The 23468-nt window shown below is 47.2% G+C and overlaps 2 protein-coding genes across 5 annotated transcripts in view; one reads left to right on the top strand and one right to left on the bottom strand.

Moving 5' to 3' along the window:
* Positions 1-1636: 1636 nt before the first annotated feature.
* ncoa4 (nuclear receptor coactivator 4) lies at positions 1637-12712 on the bottom strand. 3 transcript variants are annotated; one of them, XM_079279926.1, is made up of 11 exons: positions 12579-12712; positions 8830-8950; positions 8220-8360; positions 8054-8145; positions 7700-7808; positions 4611-4661; positions 4333-4455; positions 3495-4190; positions 2934-3173; positions 2756-2845; positions 1637-2647 (listed from the first exon to the last, which is right to left on the bottom strand). In XM_079279926.1, exons 1-11 carry the CDS (start codon positions 12614-12616, stop codon positions 2642-2644), a joined length of 1707 nt encoding a protein of 568 aa, XP_079136052.1. In that variant the 5' UTR covers positions 12617-12712; the 3' UTR covers positions 1637-2641. The 3 variants fall into 3 exon arrangements, with proteins under 3 accessions (XP_079136052.1, XP_079136053.1, XP_079136054.1); XM_079279927.1 differs by lacking the exon at positions 12579-12712 and adding an exon at positions 11880-12036; XM_079279928.1 differs by lacking the exon at positions 12579-12712 and adding an exon at positions 11814-11918.
* Positions 12713-14999: 2287 nt separating this feature from the next.
* yipf3 (Yip1 domain family, member 3) overlaps positions 15000-23468 on the top strand; it is a 9797-nt gene continuing 1328 nt past the window's right edge. The window contains exons 1-8 of one of the 2 annotated variants that reach the window (XM_079279933.1): positions 15000-15221; positions 17778-17987; positions 18286-18392; positions 18474-18519; positions 18610-18702; positions 20360-20491; positions 21231-21344; positions 21423-21546. In XM_079279933.1, coding sequence (XP_079136059.1) covers positions 15150-15221; positions 17778-17987; positions 18286-18392; positions 18474-18519; positions 18610-18702; positions 20360-20491; positions 21231-21344; positions 21423-21546 — 898 coding nt within the window. In that variant the 5' untranslated portion in view covers positions 15000-15149. The remainder of the gene's footprint in view (positions 15222-17777; positions 17988-18285; positions 18393-18473; positions 18520-18609; positions 18703-20359; positions 20492-21230; positions 21345-21422; positions 21547-23468) is intronic. The other variant, XM_079279934.1, reaches the window with a different exon arrangement.

Below are 23468 nucleotides of genomic sequence, written 5' to 3'. Positions count from 1 at the left end.
TGAACACGTTACTGTCTGAACACGTTACTGTGAACACGTTACTGTGAACACTTTACTGTCTGAACACGTTACTGTCTGAACACGTTACTGTGAACACGTTACTGTCTGAACACGTTGCTGTGAACACGTTACTGTCTGAACACGTTACTGTGAACACGTTAGTCTGAACACGTTACTGTGAACACGTTACTGTCTGAACCGCAGTGTTAGTGTTCGTGAACACAACGCGCTCTTGCACCCAACGTGGTTTTCTACGTATCATTGTTAGTGTCAAGAACATGTACCATTCTACTTCCTGTCTCTTCAAAGTAAAAGCACTTCCGTTTTCATGCTCTTCACAATAAAAGTAAATCATGCAATCAAACAATTTACAACAGTGACAATATTAAAATACATATTGTCGAGTTTTTAAAGTGTTTTGTTTGTAATATGTATAATAAGCATCGTTTAGTTATCACTACTGAGAATCTAACAAACATAAAAACATGACGTAGATATGTTTTCAGTTCTCAAGGTGTATATTTAAATATCTCTTACACATATGAAGATAAAGTTATGAACACTGGCTGAATATCTATGATCAGAATCATTATAACTGTGTTATAACTGCTGCTAACAACCTGATGTGTTTAAAGTGTTTACACCAAATGTTATTGACCTTTAGTTCATAGAGCAGTACTTTAAAATAAAAGTGCACAATACACTACTTATGAATTCATTATTGAACTTTGTGCATAACAATGAGATTAATCACGAAAAAAATATATAACTTATTTGGGAGAACATGATTAAATATGTGAATGTCTGTCTCATGTACAAGACTATACATGGCTTCACCTCCGCTCAAACTATTTGTGATCACAAGAACAACTGGATGTCGGCTCACGAGAGGAGCAGCAAGAGGGGATCACATTGTCCCACTCAGGAAAAGTGCTTTCAGTCATTCTGCATGTTCAGTACAAGCTGCACTACAATGGAACTCCATCCCAGTGACCATTAGAACCACACATACAGGTCATTTAAAGCTCAATCAAATAAATGGTTCGTTAGTACCCAGCTCTGTCGCCCATCCGACAATGTACTCTCCTGAGTGATGATACTGCGTATATTAATATTCTCACTTTTTTTCATTGTTTGTGCAAGCATTGTGAAGCGTCAATATTGTATAACCTTTTAAATGTAATCTTACATTATTTTTAAGTTTATTTTGTAACATCTGCCTCTTGGGACTACAGATGAAAAATAGCCTTTTGACTAACTCTGGCGCATTTACAGAAATGTTTTTATGAATGTGCACTGTCCCTTATCAAATAAACCAAAAATAAAAAACAAAAAAAAGACTTCAGACTAGACTCCAGGCTAGACTTACTGTAGTACTTGTATTACTTTAGTACTTGAGGAAAATATCTGAGTACTTCTTTATATTTCCTCTGATGGTTCGTATCAGATATGATTTACAGGTGAGATTCACCTGCAGCTGCTCTGGAAACTTTCAGAATAAAATCCTCTCAATGAAACTGAAAACTTTCAGGATAAAATCCTCAGTTAAACTGGAACCTTTCAGAATAAAATCCCTTCAGGTAAAGTTAATGTAGAAACTTTCAGAATAAAAGTTAAAGCGATGTCACAGACACAGTGATGATGTCAGCATGTTTTATTACTGTAAAGAATCAGAGTATTGATGACATCACAGCTATATATATTGTGCCCGCCCCCTCAGCTTCAATAAAAAGCACCAATCACTGCTGACTGCAGAGTCATGTGACCTGACAGACTGCAGCATGCTTACCCCAGAGGAATTCTGGGTAACAAGGTTACTTGATTCTGTAGATATTAGGGATCTGCTTTATGCCCAGAACTGAGTCTTCCAGGTGTTGTTACGACATACGACGAGCTCCACCAATCAAATCCTTCAGACGGTCGATGTATGCCTGCAAGACTCAACTCAGGGTCTGAAATATAGGTTAAAAAGTCCAGGATCTTTTAGTTTGAAAGATCAAACAGCTGCGAGTTTCCTTTACACATTTCCATTAAATGAGTTTTAAAATAATAAATCCATCGATAAACATATCGATTGATTTTTGAGTTATTCAGATTTCATACACTAGTGAAACACTACTGAGCATGTGCAGACTGGACAGGAAGAAGATCTGATATCAGCAGCTTCAAAGCAAACAATAGAAGAAGAAAAGCAACATTCCACTAAATTAAAGAAATCGTTGAAATCATAAAAACAAAAGCTACTTCATGACAAAGGTTAACTCCGCCCACCACCTGTTGAGCCTCACCCCATACAGGCCCCGCCCCCTCTCCTGTCAGGATCACATGACATGTCAGATCAAGAACTATTAATCGATCGATTGGGAACTCTGATTATCGATTAATGGATTAATATTCTCTGATGAGGACGTTTCATAAACAAATCAAAGATCATAAACATTAAAATATGTTTTCTGATGAAGACAGTGAGACACAGCTGAAAGCTCTGGAGCTCTTGAGTCTCACTGAATCATGTTGATCAGTGGGTTCTTGATCCTGATTGGAGGAGAGCTCAGTGATGTAACAGGAAAGAAGGAGTCCATGATTTGACTGTTGTAGTTCGCTGATCAGCGTTAAAGAAGAAGAAGCATCATCGTCGTCGTCACATCTGGAAGAAAACAGACTGGTCTTAAAGAAACAGTACGCTGCTAACAGACTGGTCTTAAAGGAACAGTACTACCTCACTACCCGACTGACATTAAAGAAGTGAACTCACCTGTTCAGGAGCTTTGAGCAGCCACTTCTCTTTGTCTCCGCCCACTTTCATACAGGTGAACAGGTCACAGACGGACGGCAGCGCCAGGAGCTGAAACATTGAACACATCACACAATGCTGTCAGGACACGTCCGTACTGGTCTCAGTAGGTCTGTACTGGTCTCAGAGGTCCTGTTACCTGAGCCTGACTCCTCTTCCTCAGCAGCCATTTGTCCTCCTCTGCTGCTGGGAGGGTCTGACCTCCTGACCCCGGAGTCTGTCCTGGAAGCACCCAGAGACCTGGATCCAGAGGGCAAAGGAAAGGAGACGAGATCTGGTCTCTATGGTCCTCCCTGCTGGCCTTCTCCTCCTCAGGAGACCAGCCAGAGAGCGACGAGGTGTCGGTGGGGTGGAGCCAGGCCTCCAGGATGGCCTGAACCTGAAGAAACACCAGAAACCCGTCACGTTAGAGACCCGATCGGCACCCCGCCACGTTAAAGACCCGATCGGCACCCCGCCACGTTAGAGACCCGATCGGCACCCCGCCATGTTAAAGACCCGATCGGCACCCCGCCACGTTAAAGACCCGATCGGCACCCCGCCACGTTAAAGACCCGATCGGCACCCCGCCACGTTAAAGACCCGATCGGCACCCCGCCACGTTAAAGACCCGATCGGTATCTCGTCACGTTAAAGACCCGATGGATCATCAATGAAATCATTGATTGTTATTGATTAAAAGGATGAAAGAATAAATCACCTTCTGCTCCTGCTCTCTGCGGTGCAGAGTGGGCGGGGCGTCCTTGACGATGGGCGTGACTCCGTTAGATGTGGGCGGGGCTCCTACAGGGACCCCATTCTTGTCCCTCCCGTCCTGGTGGAGCAGCCAGAGGTTCAGAGCTCCTCTCCCACAGTTCTCCTCACAGACGCAGTCAGAGAACGAGGAGCAGACCTCGTTGGCTCTGCAGGTCTGCTGCACCGGCACCGCCTGCTGAAGCCACGCCTCCAGGGCCGCGGGGGGGGGAGTGGCTGTGGAAGTAGGCGGGGCCTTCAGGCACTTGAGCCAGCCTAGGTTCTCTATCTCCAGGGCCTCGGTGGTCTGGCAGCAGGAGGAGCAGTCATCGGCGGGGGGGCGGCTGGACCCCGTCAGCCAATCACTGGAGGACCAGACGTCATCGAACGGCTTCAACACCCGACGCCACCGCTCTGCGTCTGACATGGTCTCCATGGTATCGGTGGGGGGGGTGATGAGCCAGTCACTCAGCTCCTCCTCCTCAGAACCAACGGTGAACTCTGATTCGTCGATCTTCTCGATGGAGAAGGAGCTGCAACTGCTGACGGTGCGCTCCCTGCTGATGGGGGTCTCGACCTGGTCCTGAAGGAGCCAGAATTCCAGGTCCCTAATCTGACCCCAGGCCTGCAGGAAGTCCTCAGAGACCAGGACGGGACAGGAAGTCTGGCACAAACACACAGGAAGTCAGTTAGAACTCTCTGGGATCACTTCCTGTCGATGAGGTCATGGGTCGGTTCATGGTTGATATATTTATAGCAATAAAGTATTAAAGAACTACAGGAGGTCGTCTCTCTCTCTCTCTCACCTTTCTGTCCTCGGGTGTCATCAGCCAATCCTGAGGCTTGTTGCTGGACTGGTAACCAATAGGAGCGCTGTTTGAAGGAGGAGTTCCCATCAGCCAGTCGCTCAGAGATCCGACCTCAATCTTCTGATCAGAGACACAAACAACAACGATGTCATCTTTCTGCTTCTTGAAAACATGTCTCATGAGTCATAATGATGTTTAACATTATTAAATCATTACAATATTATTATAATGATGATATAACAACGTCATAATGCTTCATTGATGTTATACGTTACCTGTTTCTTGGCAGCTATTGGACAGTTCTGAGAGGACACACCCTCCACCAGCTGTAAACAGGAAGTACAGAAAACACCTGATCATCATCATCATCACGTCCACAGACAACACCTGGGTGTACCTCTATACTTGCACAGCTATCTTTGTGAGGACCAATGGAAGGTGTAGACCAGGGGTGTCAAACTCATCTTCACTCTAGGCCACATCATCATCATGGTTTCCCTCAAAGGGCCGGTTGTAACTGTAAGACTGTATAGGAGTGCTGGGCGGGACGACCAAACGTGTTTCACGGTATTTTTTAAGATTCTGGCGGTTTCACGGTATATCACGGTATTGTTTTTCTATATGTTTATAGAGGCTTACTCTACTGTCAGGAGTACATGGAATATCCAACATGTTGATGTCTTCATGTATGAAGGCGTTGCTCACTAGAGGAGGTGCTGGTTTGTTCCTCTGATGTTGGGATAGCAGTTTGGCTGAAGTGTTGTGGCCCCGGTCAGACGTACCTTGAATCCAGTGTTTTAATCATTGCTCTGAGTCTCTCGACTGTCTGTAGCGGGACCAGGTCCTTGCAGAGCTGCATCCTTATTGCGTTGGTAATGTCGCTCCACCGCTTGCTCTTCTTGTCATATGCAGCCTCGAGCTAATGCCTCTTCAAGCGATGCGTGACCCTTTAGCTTCACTGCTTCACTCGCGCCAACCTTACTGGTTGACGACCGTCATCGCACTCTTGGTATTCCAACTCGTGTTTTCTGCTGAGGTGATGGAGTAAGTTGCTCGTGTTACCACCTGTGGCAACAACAGTGGCTCGACAAACTCACAAAACGTCAGATTTGTTAAAACCCGAACACGTCCAAACAGCAGAGCCAGCTCCTCTCTTGGGCTCAGACTCTATCGGTGCATCTCCGGTCTGTCTTTGTTCCTCCTGCATCGCTCTGTTCTGTTCTTTCATGTAACGTTACTGTAGCGACGGATCCTCTCCCAGCTGCTAGCAGACTGTTGTGCTAGCGAGCTAGCTAGCTAGCTAGCGAGCTGTACCCAGCATGCTGTTCGGCGGTGTAATTTTATAAATGTACAATTATTAGTGTTACAAACTGTTTGCGTCTCAAACTGTTGTGTCATGGTGTTTTGTTGTTCATTGTTGTTATAAAGTTGTAACCATGACTAGGGTTCCCTCTCAACACACTTAAGACAACTAGCGCTGACTATAGCGCTCATAGCGGCCAACAATATATTCTGCTGCCTGTTGAAGAGGACAGCAGTTGTTTCTATGCAGCGGTATGACTGTGTGAAAAATGAGTGAGTGAGCGAGTGTGAGTGAGTGTGAGAGAGTGTGAGTGAGTGTGTGAGAGTGAGTGAGTGTGAGTGTGTGTGTGTGAGAGAGTGTGAGTGTGTGTGTGTGTGTGTGAGTGAGTGAGTGTGAGTGTGTGTGTGTGAGAGAGTGTGAGTGTGTGTGTGTGAGAGAGTGTGAGTGTGTGTGTGTGAGAGAGTGTGAGTGTGTGTGTGTGAGAGAGTGTGAGTGTGTGTGTGTGAGAGAGTGTGAGTGTGTGTGTGTGAGAGAGTGTGAGTGTGTGTGTGTGAGAGAGTGTGAGTGTGTGTGTGTGAGAGAGTGTGAGTGTGTGTGTGTGAGAGAGTGTGAGTGTGTGTGTGTGAGAGAGTGTGAGTGTGTGTGTGTGAGAGAGTGTGAGTGTGTGTGTGTGAGAGAGTGTGAGTGTGTGTGTGTGAGAGAGTGTGAGTGTGTGTGTGTGAGAGAGTGTGAGTGTGTGTGTGTGAGAGAGTGTGAGTGTGTGTGTGTGAGAGAGTGTGAGTGTGTGTGTGTGAGAGAGTGTGAGTGTGTGTGTGTGAGAGAGTGTGAGTGTGTGTGTGTGAGAGAGTGTGAGTGTGTGTGTGTGAGAGAGTGTGAGTGTGTGTGTGTGAGAGAGTGTGAGTGTGTGTGTGTGAGTGAGTGTGAGTGTGTGTGTGTGAGAGAGTGTGAGTGTGTGTGTGTGAGAGAGTGTGAGTGTGTGTGTGTGAGAGAGTGTGAGTGTGTGTGTGTGAGAGAGTGTGAGTGTGTGTGTGTGAGAGAGTGTGAGTGTGTGTGTGTGAGAGAGTGTGAGTGAGTGTGTGAGAGTGAGTGAGTGTGTGTGTGTGAGTGAGTGTGTGAGAGTGAGTGAGTGTGAGTGTGTGTGTGTGAGTGAGTGTGTGTGTGTGAGTGAGTGTGTGTGTGTGAGTGAGTGTGTGTGTGTGAGAGAGTGAGTGTGAGAGAGTGAGTGAGTGAGTGTGTGTGTGAGAGAGTGTGTGTGTGTGAGAGAGTGAGTGTGAGAGAGTGAGTGAGTGTGAGTGAGTGTGTGAGAGTGAGTGAGTGTGAGTGTGTGTGTGTGAGTGAGTGTGTGTGTGTGAGAGAGTGAGTGTGAGAGAGTGAGTGAGTGTGAGTGAGTGTGTGAGAGTGAGTGAGTGTGAGTGTGTGTGTGTGAGTGAGTGAGTGTGAGAGAGTGAGTGAGTGTGAGTGAGTGTGTGAGAGTGAGTGAGTGTGAGTGTGTGTGTGTGAGTGAGTGTGTGTGTGTGAGAGAGTGAGTGTGAGAGAGTGAGTGAGTGTGAGTGAGTGTGTGAGAGTGAGTGAGTGTGAGTGTGTGTGTGTGAGTGAGTGTGAGTGTGTGTGTGTGAGAGAGTGAGTGTGAGAGAGTGAGTGAGTGAGTGTGAGTGTGTGTGTGTGAGAGAGTGAGTGTGAGAGAGTGAGTGAGTGAGTGTGAGTGTGTGTGTGTGAGAGAGTGAGTGTGAGTGTGTGTGTGTGAGTGAGTGTGAGTGTGTGTGTGTGAGAGAGTGAGTGTGAGAGAGTGAGTGAGTGAGTGTGAGTGTGTGTGTGTGAGAGAGTGAGTGTGAGAGAGTGAGTGAGAGAGAGTGAGTGAGTGTGAGTGTGTGTGTGTGAGAGTGAGTGAGTGTGAGTGTGTGTGTGTGAGTGAGTGTGAGTGTGTGTGTGTGAGAGAGTGAGTGTGAGAGAGTGAGTGAGTGAGTGTGAGTGTGTGTGTGTGAGAGAGTGAGTGTGAGAGAGTGAGTGAGAGAGAGTGAGTGAGTGTGAGTGTGTGTGTGTGAGAGAGTGTGAGTGCATTACCTGAGCCGTGATTCGGCCGAACGAGGTGATGGCCTCCCTCAGAGAGCGAGCGTCGGCATGGAAACTCATCTCAGGTGTTTCCTCAGGTGTCAGACTCAGAGAGGACAACCTGCACACAGTTCATCATCATCATCATCATCATCTTCATGTGTACAGATCAATGAATAGATCATCAGAGATGTGATCAGTTCCTCAGCCCCCAGACCACCGCACCAGAGTTTCAAATACACAGCGTCAGAATGAAGCGGCTGTCGGCCACGAGGACAAGAGGAACATGTCAAACACAGAGTCCACGTTGCGGCTGCGAGTGGACGTCTGAACCTGGTCTGCAGGTCTACGAGGACGTGGACTTACTTCTCCAGGCAGCCGGTCAGCTGGTTGTTCAGGTCGTTGCTGCTGTTGGAGTTCTGCAGCTGATGGACGATCACGTCAAACTGTCCTCTGAGCTGGAAAACAAACACCCAGTAAACGCCAGACCACCAGCAGCAGAGACCGGCAGAGACCAGTAAGCAGTGGTTACCCAGTGCAGCCGGTGCAGCTGCTGCTGCAGAGTCTCAGTCTTGACTTGTTCCAGCAGCTCGATCTGTCCCAGCAGCCAAACCTCTCGACAGCGAAGAGCCTCCTGCTGACGACTCACACTGCTCTGGAGATCACAGCGCACCTTGTCAGGAGACATACATGAGACATGAACATGATTAACTTCCAGGACTTTGTTCTGGTCCTCCACTAATCTATCAACGAAACATCACACTGAGCCTCAACATGGAGGAGTTACCTGGAGAAGAGTTCAGCCGAGTCCACTCGACTACAGCAGATGAAACGGTTCTCAGACTGGCAGTTAAATGAACTCAACTCTTATATATTCTCTCTCTCTCTCTCTGAGTGATGAGGTCTTAAAGGGACAGTAGTGATGTTTACAGCTAGTAGTACACCACGTAGTCTACTACTAAGTAGGGTACTGTGTACAAGTACACACAGGTAGTTGTACTAGTTCACTACCTGCTAGCAAGTCTTCTTCAATACAGCATGATGTTCATTTAGTAACTTATGGTCCATTTAGACTCAAACACACCATGAAGCCGGGGATGCTTTAGGGCGGGGCTACACAGTGATTGACAGGTCTCTCTAACCTCTCTGCTGTTTTCTCTCAGCTGTCGCTCCGCCTTCATGACGCAGTTGATGGCGTCCTCCAGCTGATCCTGAGCCAGTCGGCACTGCTTCAGTCCGCCCAATGCTGCCGTCTCCGCCATGCTGGACAGGAAACACACCGTCAAAATAAAACGGGGCCGACTGGATGTGGACTGAAGTTAGACCTTCCAGGACGTGATAAGCTACCGATAGAGTCTGAGCCCAAGAGAGGAGCTGGCTCTGCTGTTTGGACGTGTTCGGGTTTTAACAAATCTGACGTTTTGTGAGTTTGTCGAGCCACTGTTGTTGCCGCAGGTGGTAACACGAGCAACTTACTCCATCACCTCAGCAGAAAACACGAGTTGGAATACCAAGAGTGCGATGACGGTCGTCAACCAGTAAGGTTGGCGCGAGTGAAGCAGTGAAGCTAAAGGGTCACACATCGCTTGAAGAGGCATTAGCTCGAGGCTGCATATGACAAGAAGAGCAAGCGGTGGAGCGACATTACCAACGCAATAAGGATGCAGCTCTGCAAGGACCTGGTCCCGCTACAGACAGTCGAGAGACTCAGAGCAATGATTAAAACACTGGATTCAAGGTACGTCTGACCGGGGCCACAACACTTCAGCCAAACTGCTATCCCAACATCAGAGGAACAAACCAGCACCTCCTCTAGTGAGCAACGCCTTCATACATGAAGACATCAACATGTTGGATATTCCATGTACTCCTGACAGTAGAGTAAGCCTCTATAAACATATAGAAAAACAATACCGTGATATACCGTGAAACCGCCAGAATCTTAAAAAATACCGTGAAACACGTTTGGTCGTCCCGCCCAGCACTAGTTCAGTGTCTTGCTCAGGGACACTTCGTCACAGGACACGTAGCAGCCATGGATCGAACCACCGACCTCGCAGTTACCGGACGACCCTCTCTACCCAGTGAGCCACGGCCGCCACGTTATCATGATGCGTTCACATGTCATCTGTAAAATGTAGTTTTGGTGATTAACTTGAATAAATCCAGTAGTTTGATTGTTAATATGAAGTAGTCTTCAAAGGTCTTGTTGTTCTTTATCTGTCGAGTTAAAAACAGACTGAAGGCACAGGTGAGTCCCGACCACACAGGTGAGTCCTGACAGAAGGAGGATTTATGGTGTTTCTATTGTTCTGCTCAGACTGTGACGGACTCAGCTGACAGCCACACCTGCATTGTGCTCTGCGATTGGTCAGAGAGCTGGTGGGTCACCTGGATTAAACCAGTCTCACCACCAACTATTTTAAGACAGAGCTGGACAACAGCCCTCACTGATACACATGTGACAAACTCCTGTAGAGAGTTAGTACCTCATAATACACATGGGTACTTCATAATACATATATACACACACATGTATACATACATATATACACCCATACACACACATGTATACATACATATATACACCCATACACACACATGTATACATACATATATACACACACACACACGTGTGCGCGCGCGCGCACACACATACGTATGTGTGTACACATACGTATGTGTGCGCACACATGTGTATGTGTGTACACACATATACGTATGTGTACACACATGTGTATGTGTGTACACACATGTGTATGTGTACACACATGTGTGTACACATACACATGTGTGTACACATACACATGTGTGTACACATACACATGTGTATGTGTACACACATGTGTATGTGTACACACATGTGTATGTGTACACACATATACGTATGTGTACACATACGTATATGTGTGTACACACATACACATGTGTGTACACATACGTATATGTGTGTACACACATACACATGTGTGTACACATACGTATGTGTGTACACACATACACATGTGTGTACACATACGTATGTGTGTACACACATACACATGTGTGTACACACATACACATGTGTGTACACATACGTATGTGTACACACATGTGTGTACACATACGTATGTGTGTACACACATACACATGTGTGTACACATACACATGTGTGTACACATACACATGTGTGTACACATACACATGTGTGTACACATACACATGTGTGTACACATACACACATGTATACACACACACACATACATGTGTGTGTGTATATACACACACAGATATATAGATAGACATTGGTGTCATCTTTCTCTCTGTTGGTGGAGGTGAAAGTGGGCGTGGCCTCAGGGTGTGACGCTGCTATCAGCTGACTGTTTACAGCTGATACTGAAGCTCAACCCTCAGACTGAGTTTACACCAGTGAGGAAGTTGAACTGTTCGACCCACCAGAGTCCAGCCACATGTTGGATCATGTTTGTTCATCCACAGTACACAGATACACTAGTTTAGTTTGTGTACTTATATTCATATATCTGTACGCAGCAGTCTGTATTCATAGAGAACTTCAGAAGGAAAAGAGTACAAATCTTTAATGAGTACTGGAAGTATCCTCGTCTACAGAGTATTCTAACTAATACCACAAATACTTCTTCTACACAGAGTGACCTCTGACATCATCAATAATCACATGTTTCCAAAATCTCTTTCATCTCAATATTCACAGTAGTGGAGCCAAGTACACGTCTCAAGTACTTACTTGTATGTATGTATGTATGTATATATATACATACATACATTATGTGAAGCACTTTGAATTACCTTGTTGTTGAAATGTGCTATACAAATAAACTTGCCTTGCATACATACATACATACATACACATACATACATACATACATACATACATACATACATACATACATACATACATACATACATACATATTTGATGTTTCTATACCTGACAGACTGATAATACGACGTAACTAATAAAATACACACAAACCCTTGTATTAATAGTCAGACACGTTTACTACACCATCACTTCCTGCTTAACAAGTATTTGTACATTATTGTACCAAAGTACTTCCTCCATCGTTGAATATTAGTCTCTTAACGTGTCCGAAGAAGTACTTTACCTTTAGATATTAGACCGCTGAGAGGACGACAACAACAAGGTGAATAAAGCGGTGTAAGTGTCGTACCTCATGTTTGTGACTCAGTGACTCAAAGAAAAGATCCGCAAAACACGCCTCGTCCTCGGCTCAGAGGTCCAGCCGGAGACTGTTATTGTGGAGCTCAGAGAGGAAACACGTCACAGTGTCCGCCATCGCGGTCTGTCGGCCCGCACGTACACCCACGGGGGGGGCTCTATTATCTCACACAAACAGCTGTGTTACACACACGTCATTCATTAACTCCCACGTGACAGAGGCCGCTGTTCACAGCTGATAACTGGATGTTTGCGTCAGACGGACGGACAGAGTTCCTATCAGCGGCTCGTCTTTACAGTCACACATCTAAAATATAACACCTGGCCATAAAGAGCCACTACGAGTTATGACGGAGAGGACACTAGTGATGTGTACTAAACACACGTTACACCGCGTGAGACCGTACACATGAACGGTAACGGTTAACGAGGTTATTCTGGAGGGAGTCTGGTTCTCAACACGTGAACCAACCGGTGAAAACGAATATAAATCGTCACGAGGACGAGTCTGAGCTTTATAAAGCATTAAAACACTTTAGTGTTATTAACGTGTTTCTATTATCTCACGGTTAGGCTCCAACTGGAGGTCATAGCGTGTGTTTAGCTCGAGTAGCTAAAGTTAGCTACTCGAGCTAACGCTAGCTAGCCGACACTTTGGATGAGATCGGATCCGTTTCTCGGTCTAACTCACCGTGAACTTCTGCTCTGAACTCTCCCCTTCGACGTCATGAAGACTCCGTGATGTGGAGGAGGAGAAGAGCTCCGGTAAACCGTAGTGATGTTACGAGATATGCCGACGCTTCGAAGCGTGTGTCGAGTAATGGAGGGGGCGTTTCCTCGAGGCGCGTATCGAGGCTTGCTTCATTTAGGGGAGGAGCCAGAAATGATGACGTCCGAAGCCTCGCTGCCCGGCTGTACCACGTGACTGCTTCGGGAAGTGGTTCAGATTTTGCCAGGAGGTTTGACAGCAATGTAAACCACTCAGGCTCCATTCAAAATGTGGGTTGTTGGTGGAGAGTTGCGGTCAGTTGAGAGTTTGGATAGTTTGGAGAGTTTAGAGAGAGAGAGATAGTTTGGAGAGTTTAGAGAGAGAGAGATAGTTTGGAGAGTTTAGAGAGAGAGAGATAGTTTGGAGAGTTTAGAGAGAGATAGTTTGGAGAGTTAGGAGAGTGAGGAGAGAAGGATCGGTGATAAGATGGAGCCAGCTCGGAAGAGGAGGATTTCCCCTGTGTGGGAACACTTTGATTTGATAACTCCTAATAAGGTAAGCTACATCTAACTCTATTTCAGACACATTAGGTTTGCTTATCAAGAACTGTATTTTTCACAGTTTCTTATTTTATTCAAAGGTGAGGTGTTTATTGTGCTCCAAGGAGTTGGGGTACAATAACAACACCTCATCCATGCTAAGGCATCACCGTGCCTTGCATGAGAATAAGGAGGAAACTGGAGCTTCAGCCAGCCATTGTAAGTCATTACAATATTACAAATGCACCATCACAATTTTTCCCTGTTCACTTTTGTTTATTGTGCAAATAAAGACAGGTAACAGACACTGTATTTATTCTCTTTTAACCAGCCACCAGAAAACAAGAGCTGGATGAAGCCCTCGTCTCCATGATAGTGAAGAACACACAGCCCTTCAGTATTGTGGATGATGTTGGATTCAGGGCATTTGTGTCCAAACTGGATCCTAATTATGGTATCCCTACAAGGCAGGTATGTATGGGTGCATGCATGAAATTGAGAAACTGTTATTTCTGAATAAAAATGAATAAAATGTCCCGTGTCCTGTACATCACTGTCCAAGTTACACAAGCATATTCAGTCCCCTCTTCCTAGTTCCACAAGCACTTTCACTGTCCTCTGCCTGCTTAAGCCCATGCCATTTTCCTAAAGTGACATAACAACATTATTACGCAACCTGCCATATCATATGATACTACCATTTTGGGAAAATGTACACACACAGAATACATTAACATAATATTTTATTATGCACATATGTCATAATTTATGTACAGAAATGATTTGGTCATACATTTTTGTAATTCCGTCATTCCCAACAGCCATAACAGACACAAAAATTCAATGCATCACATGATGTGGTTGAGATACAGCTGCCTGTGATTATACACTTGGCCAGTAGGTGGTATCGTGTGCACATGAAGCTTCGAGTAATGAACCCTTTCTCGAACCAATTGGCTGAAGTGGTTCGATGCCTCATGAGGCTTCATCTCGCCATCACTAGTAAACCGGTGTTTCCCACCAGCTGCGGCCCAAAGTCACGAAGACGTCAGGGAAAATAAAACATAAATCAGAGGGGAGCGGAGGAGTCTCGCGAGAACGTAAGAGAGAGCAAACAACATCCCGCGGGAACACCCCATGCTGGGGACGCGAGGGACTTTTTATTGAAAAAGATAGACCATATGGAACTGTTTATTTATTTTATTTAGATCATATACACACTGGAACCTGGTCTGGTGAGCACATCCAGGACTAAGAGGTCTCAGCCTCACTTAGAACCCCTCCTCACTGTAAACCTCATACCTGTTAGTGACACCTGGCTTTGTTCTTTAACAAAGAACTGACTCAATACACTAAGTGTCCCGCAAGGGACCAAAACACACTGGACCCCCTAGCGCTCAGTCCCCTGTGCAGCTCTGGGACTCTGTGACCGTGGTCTGGTTCATCTGCTCCAGACCTGCAGGCAGAAACTCAGGTCCAGTCCTGCTTCGTCTGGGGGTTTGTGAGACCTGGATGAGCTCACTGGACCAGTTTGTGTGAGGATATGTGAGCCCACTAGATCCTGTACAACCAGACCAGACATTATTCTGTAGAATGAGACATTTTACTTTGGTACCTTTAAGTAAAACTCCTAACACATACTTTGCAACAGTATTCTTGTGGTATTAGTACACGATTGGAGTACTTCCTCCATCACTATTGAATAGAGCAGTACAGTTTAAATGTCTTTCATCGTTTCATTACCAGTTCTAGTACTTTAAGTGTATTTTATGTACGTTGTTTACGTTATCTATTCACCACTTCCGCTTCCTCTGTTGCGTCATTACGCTCCCTACGTGCTGCCCGTGGAGGCGGAGTCAGAGCCCGTGTTGTTTGTGATGGTAGATTCATGAGAGTCACAAACGTCGCTTCTTGTTTAAATCGTTTTTCTGTGTAAAATAACGTCCGTTAGGAAACATTTAACACCGGCTCTGACCCGGGACCTACACCGCAAACTACCCGCTGAACCGGAACCATGTCTGCGGGCTCCGGGAACAGAAACACGAACACGGAACCGTGGGGAAGCTTCGATGACAACCTCGTCCAGGTGAGCTAACATGCTAACTAGCCTCCTACCGGGAAAACGAACCTGTCGGTTTCCAAACCTACTGGTTCCTCCTGCGCATGCGTGCGTTGAGTTCACTATCACCAGATTCCTCACATGTACGAGTTTATCTAGCATACGTCAGCCAAGATAAGGTAACCATCTGAGCAGGTAAACATACCTGCATGACGTCATGTTACGGTACACGGAAACCCTGTGAACCAATCACTGCTCTGTTCAGCTGGAACAGGAAGTAGAATGCTTCACGGGTTTCAAAGGGTACGTCCCAAGTCTCCTAGGCCCAGTCCCAATGTCCCCCTGAACCCTGGGGGACTTACTGACGTCACCTGGTGAGTGTGAGGGCTTGAGATGGTGTAAATATGAACGGGACATATCACGTTACCATGAAAACAACAATAAATATGATGTATAATGTGTGTAGTTATTTTATACTTTGTACCTGATTTTAACGTCTTCAGGCTCTTTCCTCACCAGATGAGGTAACTTCATATCATCTATTTACTCGTTTTGTCAAAGCAGCTTCAATAACAAACTAATATTTGATGAATAAATAAATAAACATCTTCTGATTTCATGTTTTAATGTTCCATCTTTAACCCTTAATGTTTCTGAGTAAATGTATTATGAGAGGCTGACCACACGTGATCCGTCCTCTTTGTTTACCTTTTCTTTACGTCTCCATGCGTCCACTGGTTACTAGTGTTTAACATTGCAATGAATTGTGGGTAATTCCCTGCGGCTAATTCAGCACCTAATAATGACTTACGGAAAGGGTTCATGAAGGAAACAAAATGTCTGAGAGACTCAAACACTCAATGATGTGAACTAAACACTCACGGACTTCATTGGGATTGGGCCATAACTGCATCCTCGTTTCCCTCGCTTGCGTCCTTTCCTTGCGTCTTAGTCCCTCCCACCAGGGATGCATGGAGGAAACCATGCGAGGAGAGAGGAACGAGGAAATATGTTTTTAGAGACATGAGACGTCCTTTCCTCAGTCGCGTCACGTGAAGTGACGTCTGTTTCTGATGACGGAGGATCAGCTGATCAAACCACAGACCAGGTCCTGGTCCCCATTTCCAACACTGACGCATTGAACGTGTCTGATGTGTTGCCGTGCTTCTTGTCTGGTCCTCTCAGCGGTGCCGCTGTTATATTTTGCTGTGATTACGGTCTTGACTTCCTTATATGCGTTCATGATCATCTCCTGCTCGTCAGCGGAGGACAAAGAGGCTCTTTCTGTGACTTTATTTCACATTGGACTGTTAGAACATCATGGTTTGGGTGATCCACGCTTCCCCCTTTAGAAGTAGGACGGGCACGCGCAGTCATCCTGATCCCGATCGTCTGGGTCGCATTAACGAGACTGTTTGAGAGGATCAGCCTCGGAGAAACCGAGACAGCCTGACTTCAATCATCTCCTTCATTTAGGCTGCTGAAGGACATTTGATGGACTCAGTGAACCACTACGAGGAACTGGACCTGGTCATCCCTCACTATGTTTCTGCAAACGTGACTCCACCCATCCTATTATTTAAATTTGTATAAGTATATATATATGTGTATATATATACTTATACAGTATATTTATATGCGTAAATAAATATACAGTATATTTATATGCGTAAATAAATATACAGTATATTTATATGCGTAAATAAATATACAGTATATTTATTTACGCATATAAATATACTGTATATTTATATGCGTATATAAATATACAGTATATTTAAATGCGTAAATAAATATACAGTATATTTATATGCGTAAATAAATATACTGTATATTTATAGGCGTAAATAAATATACTGTATATTTATAGGCGTAAATAAATATACAGTATATTTATATGCGTAAATAAATATACAGTATATTTATATGCGTAAATAAATATACTGTATATTTATATGCGTAAATAAATATACAGTATATTTATATGCGTAAATAAATATACAGTATATTTATATGCGTAAATAAATATACTGTATATTTATATGCGTAAATAAATATACAGTATATTTATATGCGTATATAAATATACAGTATATTTATATGCGTAAATAAATATACAGTATATTTATATGCGTAAATAAATATACAGTATATTTATAGGCGTAAATAAATATACAGTATATTTATAGGCGTAAATAAATATACAGTATATTTATAGGCGTAAATAAATATACAGTATATTTATAGGCGTAAATAAATATACAGTATATTTATAGGCGTAAATAAATATACTGTATATTTATAGGCGTAAATAAATATACAGTATATTTATATGCGTAAATAAATATACAGTATATTTATATGCGTAAATAAATATACTGTATATTTATATGCGTAAATAAATATACAGTATATTTATATGCGTAAATAAATATACAGTATATTTATATGCGTAAATAAATATACAGTATATTTATAGGCGTAAATAAATATACAGTATATTTATAGGCGTAAATAAATATACAGTATATTTATAGGCGTAAATAAATATACTGTATATTTATATGTACCCCGTGTGAGCAGGGCGGAGGCTCTGCGGTCATCGACATGGAGAACATGGACGACACGTCTGGCTCCAGCTTCGAGGACATGGGGGAGATGCACCAGAGGATGAAGGAGGAGGAGGAGGTCACAGAGGAGGCCGCCGCCACCGAGGACCACGACGCAGAGGACGGAGAGTTCCTGGGCATGAAGGGGTTAAAGGGCCAGCTGGGCCGACAGGTGGCCGACGAGGTGAGTCCAGAATCTGAACAGCTGAACACTCATCTGAGCTCACCTGTACAGCTTCAGTCAGTATGATCTTAACAACTATAGATACATCCTAAATATTTAAAGCATCCGGAACATCTTTGATGATGATGTCACATGTTCCAGGTGAGGAAGTTCCACACCTGTACAGGTAGAATAGAGGCATTCAAGTGTGTCTCTCGTACCTGTGTGATGCGTTCAGGTGTGTCTCGTACCTGTGTGATGCGTTCAGGTGTGTCTCGTACCTGTGTGATGCGTTCAGGTGTGTCTCTTACCTGTTCAGGTGTGGCAGGCGGGTAAGCGTCAGGCCTCCAGAGCCTTCAACCTGTACGCCAACATCGACATCCTGCGGCCTTACTTTGACGTGGAGCCGGTTCAGGTGCGCAGCAGGTAGGAACCTTCACTTCCTGTTTCCTGTCAGCTGTTTCCTGCTCAGTGGGATGCTAACGGATGTTACCTGTCTCCTCTCAGGCTGATGGAGTCCATGATACCTGTCCGCATGATCAACTTCCCCCAGGTACACGCTCCTACTTCCTGTCTCTCTCTCACCAGCTCCAGGTTTTCACAATGAGAGCTTCAGTCCTCTGACGCTGTGTTTCTCCTGTAGAAGATCGCAGGTGAGCTGTACGGACCTCTGATGCTGGTCTTCACTCTGGTTGCGATTCTACTGCACGGAATGAAGACATCAGACACTGTGATCGTAAGAACACACACACACACACACACACACACACACACACACACACACACACACACACACACACACACTCAGACAGACACCTGTCTGTGAATCATGGGAGCTGCCTACAAGAAAGCAGGAAAATAAAAGTGGCAGCTCCTCAACTGTCTTTCAGGAGAAGCCAAGATGGCAATTTGTGTGAGCAGAAAGCAGATTTCAGAGCAGGGGGGGCAGCAGGCTGTGCCATGATGTCCAGAGCAGGGGGGGCAGCAGGCTGTGCCATGAGGTCCAGAGCAGGGGGGGCAGCAGGCTGTCTCATGAGGTCCAGAGCAGGGGGGCAGCAGGCTGTGCCATGAGGTCCAGAGCAGGGGGGGCAGCAGGCTGTGCCATGAGGTCCAGAGCAGGGGGGGCAGCAGGCTGTCTCATGAGGTCCAGAGCAACACGCTGGAGCTCTGGTGTCTCAGTGGCATCGTTTGCTCTGTGGTCAATGACGAGTTGATGTTTGCACAAGTTGTTATCAGATCATATTATATATATATATTTAAAAACAACCTGTGAATGTTATGCATGAGCACTTTATTGAATTTTTGAAATTGTAAATATTACAAATGTGTCAATAAAGTGTTTTTGAAAAATAAAAAATCTCCCAGTCTGTCTCTCCCTCTCTCTCTGTCTCTCCCTCTGTCTCTGTCTCTTTCTCTCCCTCCCTCTGTCCCTCTCCCTCTCTCCCTCCCTCTGTCTGTCTGTCTCTCCCTCTGTCTGTCTGTCTCTCCCTCTGTCTGTCTGTCTCTCCCTCTGTCTCTGTCTGTCCCTCCCTCTCCCTCTGTCTGTCCCTCTCCCTCTGTCTCTGTCTCTCTCCCTCCCTCTGTCTCTCCCTCTCTCTCTCTCTCTGTCTCTCCCCCTGTCTCTGTCTCTCTCTCCCCCTGTCTCTCCCTCTCTCTGTCTCTCCCTCTGTCTCTCTCTCTCTCTGTCTCTCCCTCTCTCTGTCTCTCTCCCTCCCTCCGTCTCTCTCTCTCTGTCTCTCCCTCCCTCTGTCTGTCTGTCTCTCCCTCTGTCTGTCTGTCTCTCCCTCTGTCTCTGTCTCTCTCCCTCCCTCTCCCTCTGTCTCTCCCTCTGTCTGTCTCTGTCTCTCCCTCCCTCTGTCTCTCTCCCTCCCTCTCCCTCTGTCTGTCTCTGTCTCTCCCTCTGTCTCCATCTCTCTCTGTCTCTCCCTCCCTCTCCCTCTGTCTGTCCCTCTCCCTCTGTCTCTGTCTCTCTCCCGCCATCTCTCCCTCTGTCTCTGTCTCTCCCTCTGTCTGTCTCTGTCGCTGTCTCTCCCTCCCTCTGTCTCTGTCTCTCCCTCGCTCTATCTGTCTGTCTCTCCCTCTGTCTCTCCCTCTCCCTCCCTCCCTCTCCCTCTGTCTGTCCCTCTGTCTCTCCCTCTCCCTCTGTCTCTCCCTCCCTCTCCCTCTGTCTGTCCCTCTCCCTCTGTCTCTCTCCCTCTCCCTCTCCCTCTCCCTCTGTCTCTGTCTCTCTCCCTCTCCCTCTGTATCTGTCTCTCTCCCTCTGTCTCTGTCTCTCTCCCTCTGTCTCTGTCTCTCTCCCTCTCCCTCTGTCTCTCCCTCTGTCTCTCCCTCCCTCTGTCTCTCCATCTCCCTCTGTCTCTGTCTCTCCCTCCCTCTCCCTGTCTGTCTCTCAGAGAGAGGGGACCCTGATGGGAACCGCTATAGGAACTTGTTTCGGTTACTGGCTCGGTGTTTCCTCCTTCATCTACTTCCTGGCGTATTTGGTCAACGCTCAGATCACCATGCTGCAGATGCTGTCCCTGCTGGTCAGTGGCAGTACTGCTAGTACATGTAGCAGTTGTGTACTCTCTCTCTTTGCGTTGTGTTTTCATTCAGGCACACGTTATGTCTTTTTGGCTCCAACCAGCCGTTTATTCACAGGACAGCATATACGTAGCACATCTGGTGACAAACAGAATGATTTCAGGGTTTCTCACATTCCACCTCGTGGTCACAAACTGCGGGAGCTGCCAAAGTAAAGAAGCACATGCTTAAGCTAGCTGTTAGCATGTAACATGCTAACAGCTAGCTTAAGCATGTGCTAAATAAAGTTATCAGTTTCAAGCATTTGTTCTAGAAATTATAGATCGAAACACAAATCTACAAACAAAAGGAACTTCTGCAGATATCACGACGGAGCTCGTCACAGATCAACCACGGAGACAGCGGGCACACCACTCATGTCTGCAGGAGCCCAGCAGGGGGCGCTCATGAGACACAACACACTTGTCTCCATGGAAAACTAATAAGTTTACAGAAATAATATGGAAATGATATGGCTTAGTAGTAACTTAAATAATACAGTAATATTAGCAAACAATGGCAAGTGGAATTATTAACTCTGTTACATTCACACACACACAGTACTGCAAGTACACACAGTACAAACAGTGTACCACAGCTCCCATGATGCTTTGAGGGATATAAACAGGAATTGTGATTTGTGCTTTGTAGTCTTTTCATTGGATCACTTGTGTGACATCACTTGCTCTCTCCTGTCGTCAGGGTTACGGTCTGTTTGGTCACTGCGTCGTCCTCTTCGTCACCTACAACATCCACTTCCACTTCCTGTTCTACGTCCTCTGGCTGCTGTGTGGAGGACTGTCCACTCTGCGCATGGTGAGGACTGCGTTTCCCAGCAGCCTCTTGTCCCTCAGCCGCTCACTAACCCGCCTCCTGTTCCTTGTCCTCCGTCAGGTAGCGGCTCTGCTGTCCCGTACGGTGGGTCAGACTCCTCGTCTCCTCCTCTGTGGGACTTTGTCTGTCCTCCACATGCTCTTCCTGCTCTACCTTCACTTCGCCTACCACAAGATCATAGAAGGTGAGACTCCTCATCTCCTTTACTGAGGTCATGAGACCTCCCGTCCCCGTCTAGAGTCTGAGCGAGACCACCCGTCCCCGTCTAGAGTCTGAGCGAGACCACCCGTCCCCGTCTAGAGTCTGAGCGAGACCACCCGTCCCCGTCTAGAGTCGGAGCGAGACCACCCGTCCCCGTCTAGAGTCTGAGCGAGACCACCCGTCCCCGTCTAGAGTCTGAGCGAGACCACCCGTCCCCGTCTAGAGTCGGAGCGAGACCCCCCGTCTAGAGTCGGAGCGAGACCACCCGTCTAGAGTCGGAGCGAGACCTCCCGTCTAGAGTCGGAGTGAGACCCCCCGTCCCCGTCTAGAGTCGGAGCGAGACCTCCCGTCTAGAGTCGGAGCGAGACCACCCGTCCCCGTCTAGAGTCGGAGCGAGACCTCCCGTCTAGAGTCGGAGCGAGACCACCCGTCTAGAGTCGGAGCGAGATCTCCCGTCTAGAGTCGGAGCGAGACCACCCGTCCCCGTCTAGAGTCGGAGCGAGACCTCCCGTCTAGAGTCGGAGCGAGACCACCCGTCTAGAGTCGGAGCGAGACCTCCCGTCTAGAGTCGGAGCGAGACCCCCCGTCTAGAGTCGGAGCGAGACCACCCGTCTAGAGTCGGAGCGAGACCTCCCGTCTAGAGTCGGAGCGAGACCCCCCGTCTAGAGTCGGAGCGAGACCTCACGTCTAGAGTCGGAGCGAGACACCCCGTCTAGAGTCGGAGCGAGACCCCCCGTCTAGAGTCGGAGCGAGACCTCCCGTCTAGAGTCTGAGCGAGACCCCCCGTCTAGAGTCTGAGCGAGACCCCCCGTCTAGAGTCTGAGCGAGACCCCCCGTCTAGAGTCGGAGCGAGACCCCCCCGTCCCCGTCTAGAGTCGGAGCGAGACCCCCCGTCCCCTTCTAGAGTCGGAGCGAGACCCCCTGTTCCCGTCTAGAGTCGGAGCGAGACCACCCGTCCCCGTCTCCAGTCGGAGCGAGACCCCCCGTCTCGAGTCGGAGCGAGACCCCCCGTCTAGAGCGAGTCTAGACGTCTAGAGTCTAGAGTCGGAGCGAGACCACCCGTCTAGAGTCGGAGCGAGACCACCCGTCTAGAGTCGGAGCGAGACCCCCCGTCTAGAGCGAGTCTAGACGTCTAGAGTCTAGAGTCGGAGCGAGACCCCCCGTCTAGAGTCGGAGCGAGACCACCCGTCTAGAGTCGGAGCGAGACCCCCCGTCTAGAGCGAGTCTAGACGTCTAGAGTCTAGAGTCGGAGCGAGACCCCCCGTCTAGAGTCGGAGCGAGACCCCCCGTCTAGAGCGAGTCTAGACGTCTAGAGTCGGAGCGAGACCCCCCGTCTAGAGCGAGTCTAGACGTCTAGAGTCGGAGCGAGACCACCCGTCCCCGTCTAGAGTCTGAGCGAGACCACCCGTCCCCGTCTAGAGTCTGAGCGAGACCACCCGTCCCCGTCTAGAGTCTGAGCGAGACCACCCGTCTACAGTCTGAGCGAGACCCCCCGTCTAGAGTCGGAGCGAGACCCCCCGTCTAGAGTCGGAGCGAGACCTCCCGTCTAGAGTCTGAGCGAGACCCCCCGTCCCCGTCGAGAGTCGGAGCGAGACTCCCCGTCTAGAGTCGGAGCGAGACCCCCCGTCCCCGTCTAGAGTCGGAGCGAGACCCCCCGTCTAGAGTCTGAGCGAGACCCCCCGTCCCCGTCGAGAGTCGGCGCGAGACTCCCCGTCCCCGTCTAGAGTCGGAGCGAGACCACCCGTCTCCAGTCGGAGCGAGACCCCCCGTCTCCAGTCGGAGCGAGACCCCCCGTCTCCAGTCGGAGCGAGACCCCCCGTCTAGAGCGAGTCTAGACGTCTAGAGTCTAGAGTCTGAGCGAGACCACCCGTCTAGCGTCTGAGCGAGACCTCCCGTCCCCGTCTA

This window comes from Melanostigma gelatinosum, assembly GCF_949748355.1.
Source record: "Melanostigma gelatinosum genome assembly, chromosome: 12".
Taxonomy (NCBI): domain Eukaryota; kingdom Metazoa; phylum Chordata; class Actinopteri; order Perciformes; family Zoarcidae; genus Melanostigma; species Melanostigma gelatinosum.
This window is presented reverse-complemented; position numbering and strand designations above follow the sequence as displayed.

Excerpts from the sequence above, each read along its gene's own strand:
- ncoa4 (XM_079279926.1), bottom strand. The coding sequence starts at position 12,616 with ATGACGTCGAAGGGGAGAGTTCAGAGCAGAAGTTCACG. Across the intron at positions 8,951-12,578 it reads GTTCAGAGCAGAAGTTCACG|CATGGCGGAGACGGCAGCAT; the intron begins GTGAGTTAGACC and ends TTTCCTGTCCAG. Across the intron at positions 2,846-2,933 it reads GGAAGAGGAGTCAGGCTCAG|CTCCTGGCGCTGCCGTCCGT; the intron begins GTAACAGGACCT and ends TCAATGTTTCAG.